Source organism: Rhododendron vialii, chromosome 8a, assembly GCF_030253575.1.
Source record: "Rhododendron vialii isolate Sample 1 chromosome 8a, ASM3025357v1".
Classification (NCBI taxonomy): Eukaryota; Viridiplantae; Streptophyta; class Magnoliopsida; order Ericales; family Ericaceae; genus Rhododendron; species Rhododendron vialii.
In genome coordinates, this window is record NC_080564.1 from 368,473 (window position 1) to 383,348 (window position 14,876).

The window sequence follows — 14,876 nt, forward strand, 5'->3', positions numbered from 1 at the left end:
AGTAGTCTACGTATGGAACAAGAATTTAAAAATATATATCTAAATGCATTTTGATAAAACGAATTTCAAAACTACTCCACTATCCAAGCACTCATAATTTTAAAACACATGTATCTTGTTAACTACACGTAACTCCTGTAAATAATGAAAAGATCACATGCATCAAATGATACTAGTTATATTTGTGTAGGAAATATTGCTCTTCAAAAATTGCAATGCCCATAAAGGCTTGTAGTCAGGCAACTAGATAAAGTATAATTGCAACTATGACTTGGATGATATAAGAGAAATAACAATAGTCACCTTCAATTTGCAACGGCTTTTGAACAAGGCGACGGTGGAGGAGTTACGATAAAAATGTAGCGATGACAAAAGTGTGGGGCAGAGACAGAAATGGCGACAAAACTAGTACTTCAACATGACGCAAATCTAACTTCTTCAAAACCTAGTCGTGAGTCGACTTCGATGTGACGTTGTTCCACTTTTATTGCTGATATTTTGTGACCTGCTTTTATTTATTTTTGTTGATTTTTTTTTTTTTTTAGGTTTTCATTGTAGTGTTTCTTTCTTTGATCCATACAATAGCATTTGCTTGTTCCTCGGGGAAAAAAAGAAAGAAAGAATAGTAGTAGATCGATATGTAGATGGATGGATAGATACATACGGAGTATATTGTAGGGAGAGAGCTAGGAAGGAAGGAAGGGAGTGGGAGACAGCTTCTACTGGTAGAAGCGCGTACATGTTGGGTTGGTACTTGCTAACGGTTGGTACTACTAATTTTTGTTTACTCTATACGAGAGATACTCGATATATAATCTATAAAAATTAATTGAAGCTCCGATCATATGGGATCCAGATTTTTGGTTTCCCCTGCTGTGCTCACTAGCCGCGTAATCGACTCACACTCCACTTCCACTATATATATACACACACTACTATATTGCTTGCTTCTAGCACATGCTCCTAATTATACTCCCAATTGTGTTTCTTAACTTTACTTTCCTAATTATAGGATGAGAATAAATTCTTTACACCGGCGGTGTAAAGAATTTATTCTCTTATAGGATTAGGAAGCATGCAGACTTTTGTATTATCTATTGTTTAGATAGACCAAGTTATACTTATCAATTCTTTTTGAACCTAAAAACTTAAGATGAAGCAAACACTTAAGTCTTAGACCAAAACCACTTGGCCAACTCTTTGGAGTTTGCACATATCAAGTTACGGATGACATAATTAATGTCAAAAAGAAAGTTAAGATGATCACCAAATAACTTTTCATGAGCACAGGTAAATTTTTAGCTTACATGCAACTAATTATTGATCAACTTTTTTTGTTTGATTAATTTCCAGATATAAGTAGTGATAACTTATAAGTAGGTAGGAATGCAAAAAAATAGGAAAGCGATCACACAACTATTATTTTGTGCATGTATTTTCTTCGTAAGAAAACTAAGCCGCCATTTCAATCCACCAAACAAGTTTATTAATTAGCCGCGCGATCGACTACTAAATTTTAAGCAACAAACAAATTAAACAAATAAACAAACAAACTACTGAATATATACCACAATACATCGTCATATAATATAGAGTAATTAAACTGCACAAACAGATGCACGCACGTACTTATTGAATGGTGATTTGCATTCAACTTTGTTTCCCTCTATATATATATATATAAATATATATATATATATATATATATATATATATATATATATATATATATATATATATATATATATATATATATATATATATATATAACTTCCCAAAGTCCTGTTTTGATCACATTTTATATAGATTTTGACCTTTTACTAGAATTTTTCTTTTCTTGCCCATAAGGACCATATATAACTGAATGTTTTTTATAAGCTTTAAAATTCCCTCTCTCAATAGCTGGAAGCCCATCAAGAAAGGTCAAGATAACTTTAATTTCATTAATTTTGACTCTTTTTATAGCCTTTGAAACAGTACTGTCACAACTTTACGTGTATGTTAAAAAATTCCAAACAGTTACTTTTTATTAATTGGTGTTTAACAAGATGAGTACTTTCTCTTGCTAATTAATTTGATACACTCTCTTAAATTAATTGTTGTATATCAAGAAAAAAGGTCAGGATGATTTTTATCCGGTAATAACCCCATCCCCAGATGATATAGATGCCATGTCTATATATATATATATATATAGACACACACACACACACACACACACACACACTCTACTAGATGGTCATTTGCTATTTTGATCGACGTCATGGGTCGCATAGAAAAACTCACAATAATTATTAGATATTTAGGGTCAGTTAATCAATAATTGGATAAATAGTTTATGGCACACTAAATGAGACAGGGATCATGTTTTTATGAAATTATGATCAGCATTAGTATTTCACGCTAGCACGTACACAATAATTTGTATTTCACGCTAGCACGTACACAATAATTTGTTAATTTCCACCTGATGTGGCCAAATATATATATATATATATATATATATATATATATATATATATATATATATATATATATATATAGAGAGAGAGAGAGAGAGAGAGAGAGAGAGAGAGAGAGAGAGAGAGAGAGAGAGAGAGAGAGAGAGAGATTTGGTTTAATTTATATATTTCACTTGGGACTGGTTGTTGTACCGATGCATGCGAATGTATCAAATAAAGTGATAAACATATAGGTTGTGCAGTTTGATGCAATTTGTTCACAATAAATAGTAGGATCTTTGTCTTTGTTTATAAAAATTAACATTAATGCACTTATTTATTTGTTCCTAATCTCTTAGGCGCGCACTTTAATTTTACCAACAACGAATTAACTTTTCTTTGTAAAAAGTTTATAGAGGTCACTTTTTCCCCATCTTTTCCACCCAAAATCTGATCCCATGGAAAGAGGTCATGTCTTGGCCTCACTGAACAAATTAACTTTTCTTTAAATTTGTTGACAACTTTTTTTTTTAGGTTCATACATAGTTGTAGTACATTAGTATTTGTTAGAGTACGTGGGACGACAGGAGAGTTCAACCTAGCTAGCTATATATATATATATGTGTGTAAATCTAAATACTTAGTATTAAACTTTGGAAGCACGTACCTAAATTTGGGCTACATATATATACATTGGACTAAATTTTACTATATATATAGTTTCAGATTCTTTGTTCAATTTATTTTGCATCGTTATCATTCATAACTAACACCATATAGATTAATATACAATTAATCGACATGAGATGTACATGGAAACATTTTCGTGCTAAGTATTCTTGTTTATTTTTTAATCTTTGTTGTTACAATCACATTTTTCAACTTCTAAAATGAAAACAACCCAATGAACCATCACAAATCCTATTTGTTGAAAAAGAGAAGGAGAGAGGAAATAAACTTTGACAGGCAAGTTTTTGTATCCACTTGACAAAAGGTAGATAACTTTTTTTTTCCAAGTGATGACAAATACGTATCCTGTTTTGTAGGAATTAATGAAAGAAGTTAGGGCAGACGTTAAATCTACTCAATCGCCGCCCTAATTTTTAACAATGTTAAGACATATTGAGGCTGCGTTCTTTGGCCTTAACTTAAATTTAACTCTCTTTTTTTAATTTAATCCATTCTTCTAACTAAACTTATTTCCTATCTTTAAACTTAACTTATATTGTAATTGTGTGTATGTTAGGCAATTAAGTTTAAATTTAGAAAAATGGATGAACTTAAACTTATTTTCATTTAAGTTTCAAAAGGGGAGAAAAATAAGTTAATTTTAAATTAAGGCTAAAATAATGCAACTTGAAAAGGATCAAAATCAATTATATACAACAGGTTCCTGACCTAATCCCATTAAATAATCAAATTAAAATATTCTGATATTGAGATACACTTCCAATTTATTTGTGGTTTTTGTATGTCACTTCTCCAATCAAAACACACACACACACACACACTCTCTCTCTCTCTCTCTCTCTCTCTCTCTCTCTCTCTCTCTCTCTCTCTCTCTCTCTCTCTCTCTCTCTCTCTCTCTCTCTCAACGTTATTTAAATCAAGTCACATATACACACCTTCTATGTTTTAATCACTCTCCCATATTTACCGTTCTTGTCATTCATACTCTATTGTCAACGAAGTGACTAGTAGGTAAAACTCCAACATTTTTGTCAATAAAAAAAACCAAAAATTAATAACACGTGACAAAAACCTAATTTCAATTTCCTAAGTAGATTAATTAGTAGGGAATAACAACACGTAAATAAGGTTTCATAAATGCATCCAGTACAAATTAATGTGTGCATCATAAATCCTCATAAGCAGAGACCCATTTTTGCATATGCTGCAAACCTTTAAACCTATAAATACATGGAAAATGCTAAAATACATGTACCTCTATTTGAGTGTGTGCAGTGCCGTATGCACTCTCCTAATAAATGTCAAATCAGTCCCGGTCCATCCTTCCTAGCCTCCATAACTTAGTCCCAACAGTGAGAGGGGATATGATTTATGGAGGGGGAGTTTTTTTTATGCCAAACCAAGCCAAAAACACCTCCTTTAGACTAGGATGCGATTCTTTAGTAATTGGTGGGCTGGTTTGGACTCAGGTCTAAAAGGAAGGTAAAGGAGCGTAGTGAAAGTGAGGGGGCCAGTGTTTTGACCCGTGACCCCCAAACTTGAACAAGTCGTTCAAGCCAGCTGGCGTCAAAACCAATTCTCTACTCATAGGATTTGACTAATTCAACAAATTATTTTTATATTTTCGTTGCCCAAACTCAGACAATAAATTTTCAAATAAACCTTTTGTAGGATTAAAAAGGTCGAGCGCAATTCATCAGGCTCATTGTCTTACTAAGAGAGCTCTAATATCATTCACGTACGACCCGGGGGTTAGGAGATCAACAATTTTTGCAAGGAGCTAGTGCGCGCATAGTTTCTATTTTAAGTGTAGCTTTATTCTATGTTGTTTTTTCCAGCTGTAATTATCTATTGAATTTCTTGCTCTTAAACCCAAATTAAAAAAAAAATACAATTTTTTGGGTTTGAGTTAGTTTGATTTATTCAACATGCAAAATACTGTTTTTACCAAAATAGTAGAATACCGTGATCTTCTTTCTATCTGTGGTGCTAGTACTATATCATCTTTTGTTTTTCTACTACTAATAATCCGAGGATAACCGAGCTAAAGATATCTAATTTTTGAGTGCAAAATTTCAGTGATAACTTTACGTACCTTATCCAAGTTCAACCTCAAAAAATCAAACAATCTCAAATATATATGATAAATCTTGTTGGTCTGAAAAAACTTACAATTAATCTTGACTCTTTTACTCACAATTCGATATTCGAATTTGATAAGTGATCTTATTTTTTTACTTCAATTTCTTGGCTTATTTTTCAAATTTGTTGTTCTTTCATAAAGGGAAACTAACATATAAAATAATTAAAAAAAATTAGATGAACTTAAATGAATCAGAGTTTAAGGTATATAGTTACTCTAGTGAAATAGACAATCTTTTTAGGCCAAAATTTTACGAAAACAGATTTCCTAAAACTCTGATAATATTATCTGCAACATGCTTAAAAGTTTAGATTAGCTAAACAAAAAGTAGGGGACATAAAGGAGGGAAGAAAATTCGTTGTAATGGCTCCATTGGATTTGGTTGTGATTTAAAACTTGGTGCAATGCACATCTAATTTTATAGCAAGGGCGGAAGTATGTGAGTGGTGACGTGGGCTGTAGCCCTGGTGAAAATAAAAACAAACACAAATTTACATGTAGAATTTTGGCTAAAGAAATTTTAGCCCACCTACGGAAAAAGTATTTTCAGCTATGAAGTATGTGAAAATTGATCTTCTTAATAGAGGACGATTTTCTTGCGGATTATATGATTATCTTCATTGAAAGAGAATTTGTTGAAGATATCGACTCAAATTAGATGATAAATAATTTCTACTCCCTAAAACAATACATGGCACAACTTCAGTAGGGTACAACTTCAATAGTGTTCTTTTTTTTTCGTTCTTTTCTAAAACAACGCAAGACACAATTTTCAATAGGGTACAACTTCAAATAGTGTATGCTTTTGTACTTTTTTTTTGTTTAGTTTTGTACATATACGTATTTATGTACAAATTTGTTGAACATTAATTATAAAATTCTTTTTGGTTCATGTGTGTGTATAGCCCAGGGCAAATTAGATTCTTAGTTCCGAGTAACTATTAACAAAAATGTTACTTGCACAACCGTTGTGTTGGTTGTGTGTGTAATTCTGATCGTCCAGATGTATTTGGACGGTCTAGATTTTAAAAAAACTCTTCCATGGATAAGTTTAACTTTTATGAGGAAGAATTTGAGCGAATCCTGACCATTCATTACAGCCATGGAAGGCTAGAGATTGGTTGTGTGTCGTGTTTTACACAACCGTTATGTGTGTAGCACTTTTGATTAATTAATTATTATCACACGCGCGTCCACTAAACATGCGCCAATAATATGATAATCTTTCTCAAGATCAAACTTCCATACATATATGTAAGCTGAATGGAAATCTTGAACTACCATATAAGAACTCAAGGTTTTTTTTTTTTTTTTTAAAGCGTTAGGAAATACAAACATATATATAATTACATGAAACTGAAAACAATTCCACAATCAACATAAGTCCAATTCAACTACTAGCTCCAACTGGGGGAGAAATAATCCCAAACAAATTCACAGTCACTATGAGAACTCAAGGGTGGTGGTAAAAAACTAAAACTTAAGAGTTTGTTTCCTTCTAAGATATTAGGCCATCCACAGTGGTATAATCAAAAATAGATAATCAAAAGTTGACACATCAGCTTTTGATTATTCATTTAAGAGATTGTTAAGCTTAACAATGTTGAGGTCCACAATGGTTACTTCTAGTCCATAACCAAAATAATGGGTCCACTACAATTTCACACTCTCTATCCCCCTCTGTTTTCCGCCATTCACTTCCCTCAATTTATGTTAATTTTTTGGGAGCAAAAATATATCGATTCCCTCCCTTAATTTTGGGAAAAAAATCGGTGACTTTCTTCCCTCCTATTATGAATTTTTTGGGGGGAGAAAATAGTAACGGGAAAGAAGAGTGAAATACCTTAATCCGGGGATGATGAGTTGAATTGTAGATGATCTAGAGATATGAGCTTCACTTTTGGAGGAAGAAAAAGAGAAACAGTTTGTAAGTGAAGTAAAGAACCAGTTAACTTATGTGGTGTTGAATCCACAAATTTTGATTATTGGAAAATGTTGTTAATTTTGGTTATTCAAAGCCCAAAATTTGATTATATCTAAGGATGCTGTTAAGTTTGATTATACCATTGTGAGCCATCTTTTACACAAACATTGTTAACTTTAAAAACAATTGGCTTTTGATTATACCACTATGGATGACCTTAGGTTTCAAACCTTTTAAGTACTATGAAATCCTTTTGGATCAATTATACAGAGTCTTGCTTTGTCTTTAATTGAACTCCCCACTAGTAAACACCCGGGGGGTGAGATTTGGCCTCTAGAATTACTCGAGATGCGTGAAAGCTGCCTTAGACACGTGTTATTAATTAAAAAAAAAGAACAAACCATCTGAGTTCTTATGCCAAAATGTCATACATAAAGATATTACGTAATTAATTGTATATACACGATTGGTATGAGTAGGTGGTTTGGATGATAATTTTAGGTTGGGTATGATAGGTGGGCCAATTTTGGCAACTAATCAATGATTGACAAGGGCTGCAATCTAGTTAGTTTATGATCGATCAGTTTATTATCTCAAATTATCTATATAGGTGGACCCATTATCATGTGTTATGAATAACTCTATAATAATATAACGCCATATTAGGCAATGAATTGAGAATTAGAATTGTCGGTATTTGGCATCTATTGGTATCAATGTAGTAGTAGAAGGTTAATTAGAACTGAAACCCACTGGCTTGTGGTTTCTGTGTTTCTTCACCGGAATGAATTCTCACTTTGATTGGGCAAGTAAATATTTATTTAGAATGTCCTTTTGACATACTCCATTAATTTTATGCGTTTCTTCGATGATAGAGTGGGAACTAATTAAGAAAGCTGACTTTTTCATTTCTTTGTCTGGTTATCTTTAAATTGTTTTGGCAATGGCAGACAATCCATATAATTTTATTTAGAGATGTCAAACCAAGTCCAAAACGATAACTGGTTTGGCCAGATATCAACGCCAATGACCACATACAACCGCACACGCGCGCACACACACACAATTGTTTCCTCTAAAACTCACATGCTGCAATATGGATGTGCGACCGTGAATGTCCATTTATACTTGCATGTTGATGTGCCAATCTCTTTGTGGGCTTTGAGTTTTATTTGACTTAATTAGACACACAGTTTATTTGGAACCTATGGGAAACAAAGGCAAATAAAAGAAAATTATTTTTCTCTTGTTTGGTTTGAGTGGAAATGGAGAGAAAAATAGTCAAACGAAGAATCAAGCACAATAAATTTTCCTGTACACTTTTCTCAAAGTTTTCTTTTTCTTTCCTTTCTTTTCACTCACATTCCAAATGGGTTAGAATTTCTTATTGCAGGACCATGCATCTTAGGTTGATTGCAATTCGCCTCCTAATTGTAGTTTGAGTCGGACTAAGTTCCAGAACACCTTCTTAAAAAATAAGTACTTATTTCACATTTTCAAACTCAAAAATAACGTAAATGAAAAATAATTTTTCAATTTTTTTTGCACCGTATTAAAGATCTCAATGAGATCTATCAAACAAGATCCATAGTGATAGAAAAATTATTTGCGTAAGCACATGATTTTTGAGCTTTAAATTACCTTCTTAAAAAATAAGTACTTATTTATCGTTCCGGAACGGGGCCTAATACTTCCAATTTATGCCTAACATATTGGGATAAGAGAAGAATCTATTACTCAACCTAACAACTAACTACAGAAGGGTAGAAGATGCCTCCTAGTTCAGTTGGCAGAGCAGATAATGACACCTCACTTGGTTGAGTTTAAACCGCACCCCCACTTCCCTTTCCCCTAGGAGATATAGTACATAGTAGAATTTTCTTGGATTGAAAGCAGGAGGAGGAGGAAGACTTCAAAAGGGTAGACTTTAAACGTCAGCTTCGGAAGTAAATGTAAATTCCAAAACTACAATACCGTGATGTAATTTACAAAACTTAGGGAATGTGAATGTGATTTACTCGAAGAGGGGGAAATGTTCACACTAGAGGTGATACCGGTCCGGTTTCGACCGGTTTGAGTGTATTTTTTGGTCGAAATCGGTTATTCGACCGGCTCAACCGGTTTCGGTCCGGTTTATCCGATTTTCATTCATGTGCCATATTTTTAGCCCAACACATCAAAAAATTCACAATTCAATCCATAAAATATCAACCAAAAATCTATAATTCAACCTTTTTTTTTTGGCCCAACAAAAAAGGACCAATTTTGAGCCAAATACATAAAAAAAAAACCCATAAAAACATAATTAAGCCCATAAAAATAGTTTTTATATAATAAATATATTTATTAGACCAATATACACCACAAAATATCAACCAAAAACCCATAATTCAACCCTTCTCCTGTGTTTTTATATATATATATATATATATATATATATATTATACATATATATATATAACCGGTCCGGTTTTAACAGATTTTTAAAACACATAAATCGGATCGAAATTATTTTTTCTGTTTATAAAATTTTATAAACCGAAACCAGATCGAAATTATTCAATCGGTTTAAAATTTTCGGTCCGGTCCGGTTTTTCCGGTTTCGAGTAACGGCCCTAGTTCACACAGCAAAAATAGAGAGAGAGAGAAAGAGATAGAGAGATTGGGGGCCCGTCGGCGAGACAGTGATGGAGTCGAAGGTTGTCACCGGCAGAGAAAGGAAGACGAGCAGGAAACAGGTAAAAAGACAGAGAAACGAAACTTTTAGCTCTCATCTATCTGAATGTCTCATATTCAAATGCAAGTTTCTACTGCCAATTTTCGTGTGTAAGCAATTTGATAGAAGAAAGCTCGTGTTTTTCTTAGTGATATTTTTTTTTTGGGTTTCAGATACTGGAGAAGAAGAAAGCAATAGATGAGATTGTGAAAGCAGCTTCTTCTCCCGACAAAGATCATCTTGCTTCCTTCCCACCTTTTCGCCATTACCAAAGAAATGGTACACTTACTAATACATAGTACACCATTGGAAAACCCTATTTGCGTTTAATTACTGTGTATTTGTGACTGATAGAGGAAATTTTAGCTCGCATTAGCTAAAAGAACGAAATCAGAGGCTTCTTTAGGTTATCGAGAAAAAGAAAGGAAGTCATGACCTCAAGTTTTATTTTTTCCCCTCAGTTACAGCATTAGCATAGCAGAAATATCAACTCAACTAGTTAAAAAAAAAAATTACTCCCAGCTATTTTATGTTATATAAGTAATTTGGTTATACTTTCACTTTGCTTAATTCCTTTTTCTGTTGGGTTAGTGACCGTGTTAGAGGACTACGAAATAGAAAATTTTAACTTGTCAATTTAGAAGTTAAAATGGCTTGTTTGTTTTTCACGTCATTCTTTGGGTGTTCAATCACTTCTTTTCACGACATTGTTTTGGTCATGGACGAGGATACACACATGTTCTCTACTTCTTCTTAATGCTCCTTGTTCCATTCTGTCCATTTGTCGCTCCGCGTATGGGACAGACAGAGTTGTATATTATGTTCCCTGTCAGTCCATTTCCTTACAACTTATTTCAGTGCATAAACAAGGGTCTATGGATTCTAGGCTTGTCTGTCTACTTGGAATCGGGGTACGGTGATAAGCTTTCCTCTCCAGTAAAGCAGTACATTCAGAATCTCCTTAAGGTAGCATAACTCGACAATAAGATGTGTTCATTCTTTTAGGTTTCCAAGTAAACAAACGCTGATATTTGTTTGATTTTTCAGGCCAATATGGAAGGACCATATGGGTCTGAGTGGCCTACAGAAGAGAAGGTGAAGCGCAGGGAAATGGTTGCTCCAGAAGCACGTTATATATTTGTGCACGAGGATTTAAATGCAAATGGAAATCAGGCAACTGGGGTAGAAACTGAAAGGGCCTCTACTGATGTCATCCATGGTAGGGGAACCATTGTTGGATTTGTACATTATCGGTTTACTGTAGAGGAAGAGATACCTGTTCTTTACGTGTATGAGTTACAGCTTGAGCCTCATGTTCAGAGGAAGGGACTCGGAAAATTCTTAATGCAACTGATTGAGCTTATTGCTCACAAGGTGCTGATATTTTGTCTATGCTCCCTTTTTTGATGATTACTAGTGGATATGAACTCTATAAAATACAAAAAGAAGGGCTTTCCAAAGGTATACATTAACATGTTATTTTGCTTATACAGTCTTAGTTGGTATTTTTAACTATCTTTTTGCACTCAGTACTCACTTAGTTGGTTTAATACAATTACTGTCAACCTATGTATCTGGTTTTGTATGTTTTGTTCATTTGCTTAATTTGGTTTACTTAGTGACTTAAAATGATTCATGCATGCTGTTTCTCAAATAATTTGTTATTTTTCATCTTTCACAGAACCAAATGGGTGCTGTGGTGCTAACTGTTCAGAAAGGAAATTTGTTCGCACTGAATTTTTATACGAGTAAGCTTAGGTAAATTCAATGCAACTCTATCCTTTACCCACAACCAAAAACCATCGCCTCTGCATCTTGTATAACTTTAGGGTTCTACCTATTACCTGTGTCCTGACTTATTATCAATCGTAAGTGTTCCAAACGCCAACTGCAAACAATTTGATATCTCATCGTTGCCGTTTAATGATCACTGTTTGGTATAAAAATGGGCATGGCAATCAGATAGTGAAGCAAGTTTTTAGACAGCAAGTCTTTAAGGTCTTCCACGATGAATTGCATCTGTGCTCAGAAGCATTTGAAGGGAAAGAGTGCTGTGGGTTGTGGACATTGACTGAGCAGTGAACAGTCGGAGCCAACTTTAGATCGTGCAGCAATGGGAAACACTAATGGCCGTCATCCTTTTTAGACTTGGCGGATGCCAAACCATCATTTTTACCTTCTCTTCATTTCTAGACCTACTATCACATTCACGACTCACTATGAGATTTTCGTTTTAGTGATATCTCCATCTACCACCAAAAGCGAGGTGCAGGGGTCAGGCAACGCTTCGGACATGAGTGTTTGTCTACTTACAAAAATTATTTTTTGTTAATTTAACAAAAAAGAAGAAGTTGGTAGTGTCAATGGATAAGTTATTTTATGTTATTTTTACATGCAAATCATTACGTTGCTTTAATAATGTTTGGTTGTTACGTCTGAGCAGGTACATGATATCAACTATTTCACCATCAAGAGTTGATCCATTAGTATGAATCTGTGCCAGTACATTTGCTTCATTTTTTGTCAATCTAAATTCGCCATTTGCGATGTGATATGTTCTTATGATTACGCTTGCAGATAGGACTTGAGAAGAGTTATGAGATTCTTTGCAAAGCATTTGATCATGAAGCAAAAGCAACATTGCAGGTATTTTTCATCTCCATCTGTGTTTGTGAATGTGATTATCTGCATGACTTTCTATTGTCCTTTCAATTTTATTGTTATGACTATTACTTTTTAAATCTTGGTAGATAAGCTTTGATATTAAAGTACTCACAACAGAGCAGGTAAAGGTAATAGACTTTAAAATCCTACCAAGTATTAAATAGACCTAATGTAACACTAAAAGAAACACATGGACATGGAGAAATCTTTAGAACTTTTTATTACCACCTTGGAAGAGTTGAGTTGCCCCATATTTAACTACCACCTGCAACTGAATTTGAAATGTCTCAGTGACTTGGTAAATAACTTCCTGTACATAGTACATTTTGGCTTGATAGGAAAACTGATTTTGGCAACATAACTTTGCTACATTCCATCTGAACATGAAAACTGATTTGGCCAACTTTTACGCGCTTGTGCACCCACCCACCCACATAGAGAGAGTTCTCCTTTGTTTTTAAAATGGCAGGGGTTAAGAAAAATGTTGGTTTCTCTTAAAATAGAAAACGGGAGAGGAGGAACATTATGGCAAATTACGAAATTGGGGAGGGGAAAGGGCTGGGTGGTAGCATGGGTGTAAGGCAAAATTGAAAATGTTGACTGATGTTCAAAACAGAAAAAACAAAAGAAAATATGGAGACAGGAGATCCTTAAGGTTTGTTGGTAGTGGTGATGATGCAACTCAGCCTAGGAGATTAGTGAGTATTCGAATGAAATTCTGGAAGCTTTGATTTATTTATAGGAGGACAGCACAAGGCTGTAAGCAGCAATTGTCAAGCGTCATGTTGTTTATTTCGCTTCCTTAACATAGGAGTCTGTTTTGCTTTTCTGCATTTATCAATTGATGTATTGCACTTGGGTGTCATATTTGGTATAGTGTTGTCTCGGGTGGTGGCTACTTGGTAGGTCCTTTTATGCATAATATATTCATATTAGCCTGTTGGGTAAACCACCTATTTGTGTTTGCCTTCATTTGAGTTAATTAGTTTGAGTCACTTGTGAAAACAACTTTGCATCTCTATTTTGGTCCTCTAACAGAAGTCTCTTTCTTTTGGTCATTATTATCTCAAGTCATTTATTGAAGAATGTCAGTGTATAGATTCTCTGCTTTCCTGAAATTTTGAAATCTTATGCATCTGTGTTTCTATTTGTAACTATTTATCTGCATTTAGAGCACAATATTGAATTGTATTTTTCCCTATATTCTTCATTGTCGGACAGTTATGAATTAATTTTTTACCTATTGACCTTGCAAACTCTTCAGGCAGGTACCTGGTGATAATCCTTGATACAGTGTCATTTACAACAGGAGGACAATTGCACTTGCAGCCATAAGGGTGTTCAGGGTTACCTCCAGGATAAAACTGAAGGCGATGGTTTTTTCTTTGGAAAGAAATCTTCCGAGGCTTTCAATGATAAAATATTTTTTGCCCAATTGATGTGTATATGCCTTTATGATTCGTTGACAATATCTCGAATTGGGTATTATATGTAAAATTTAGCGATATCTTAGATTAGGAGAGTTGGATGACGTAATAAACATTTGTTAAGCTTTTCAGACTATTCGGTAATCTAACATGAGCTCTTCGATAGTTCGATGCCCTGGAGTAATTCTTGGTTCATGTCTCTCTGTCTATGTTTGTTATCGTTTTTTATTTTTTTCTCCGCTTAGACGGATGTTTGCATTTAGGGGGTTCGGTCTATTTTGTTCCGGTTCAAGCTTTTTGAATGATTGAAATGTAACAAGATTACATATGATTATGAACCAAGCGAATGGACCCATAAGAAATGAGATCGACTTCGAAGTAATTACATTTCAATCAAAGTAGTAAAAGGTTGAAGAAGGTGATTTATGAGAATTTACTCTTCTTTTCAGAAAACATAACTAAATAGCAGATTAAGGGCCTGTTTGATGGCAGGTTTCGTTTCGAGGAGATTAGTAATGAGATGAGATTAGGAAAGGAATTGGTAAGGAGAAGAGATTGGTAATGATAAATGATTGGTAATTTGTTTGTTTGTTTGTTTTGCACAGGATTAAACGATGGGATTACTACCTAAGATATTTGTTTTATACAGAGTATGAGATGGGATTAGATTGAAATGTCTATTTCTATTTTTACCCAACCATTTTTTCCCAGTTTATATACGGAAAACTCATTCAATTACTCAGGGCCCGATTGGATGCAGGAAAAGAACTGGGGGTATTAGTTAATAAAAGGATAAGATAGTAGGAGGTATTAGTTAATAAAGGATGACCCACATTGATGTGATGTTTATAGACGACTTGGTTTGGATGAG

The 14,876-nt window shown here is 34.0% G+C and overlaps 1 protein-coding gene across 4 annotated transcripts; it reads left to right on the forward strand.

Moving 5' to 3' along the window:
- Positions 1-9,806: 9,806 nt before the first annotated feature.
- Positions 9,807-14,170, forward strand: LOC131336035 (uncharacterized). Of its 4 annotated transcripts, none has more exons than XM_058371650.1 (8): positions 9,807-9,936; positions 10,088-10,193; positions 10,801-10,880; positions 10,962-11,288; positions 11,596-11,672; positions 12,355-12,400; positions 12,492-12,560; positions 13,843-14,170. In XM_058371650.1, the coding sequence occupies exons 1-8, from the start codon at positions 9,886-9,888 to the stop codon at positions 13,855-13,857; spliced, it is 771 nt and encodes a 256-aa protein (XP_058227633.1). In that variant the 5' UTR covers positions 9,807-9,885; the 3' UTR covers positions 13,858-14,170. The 4 variants fall into 4 exon arrangements, 3 of the variants coding, with proteins under 3 accessions (XP_058227633.1, XP_058227634.1, XP_058227635.1); XM_058371651.1 differs by having other exon boundaries at positions 12,358-12,400; XR_009202732.1 differs by lacking the exon at positions 12,355-12,400 and having other exon boundaries at positions 9,817-9,936; positions 13,843-13,911.
- The last annotated feature ends 706 nt before the right edge of the window (positions 14,171-14,876 follow it).

Bases quoted from the DNA above. Each gene is read 5' to 3' on its own strand.
- LOC131336035 (XM_058371650.1), top strand. From the start codon at position 9,886: ATGGAGTCGAAGGTTGTCACCGGCAGAGAAAGGAAGACGAGCAGGAAA. The intron at 11,289-11,595 runs GTGCTGATATTT...CATCTTTCACAG, and splicing joins TTGAGCTTATTGCTCACAAG to AACCAAATGGGTGCTGTGGT. The intron at 12,401-12,491 runs GTATGAATCTGT...TTACGCTTGCAG, and splicing joins CATCAAGAGTTGATCCATTA to ATAGGACTTGAGAAGAGTTA.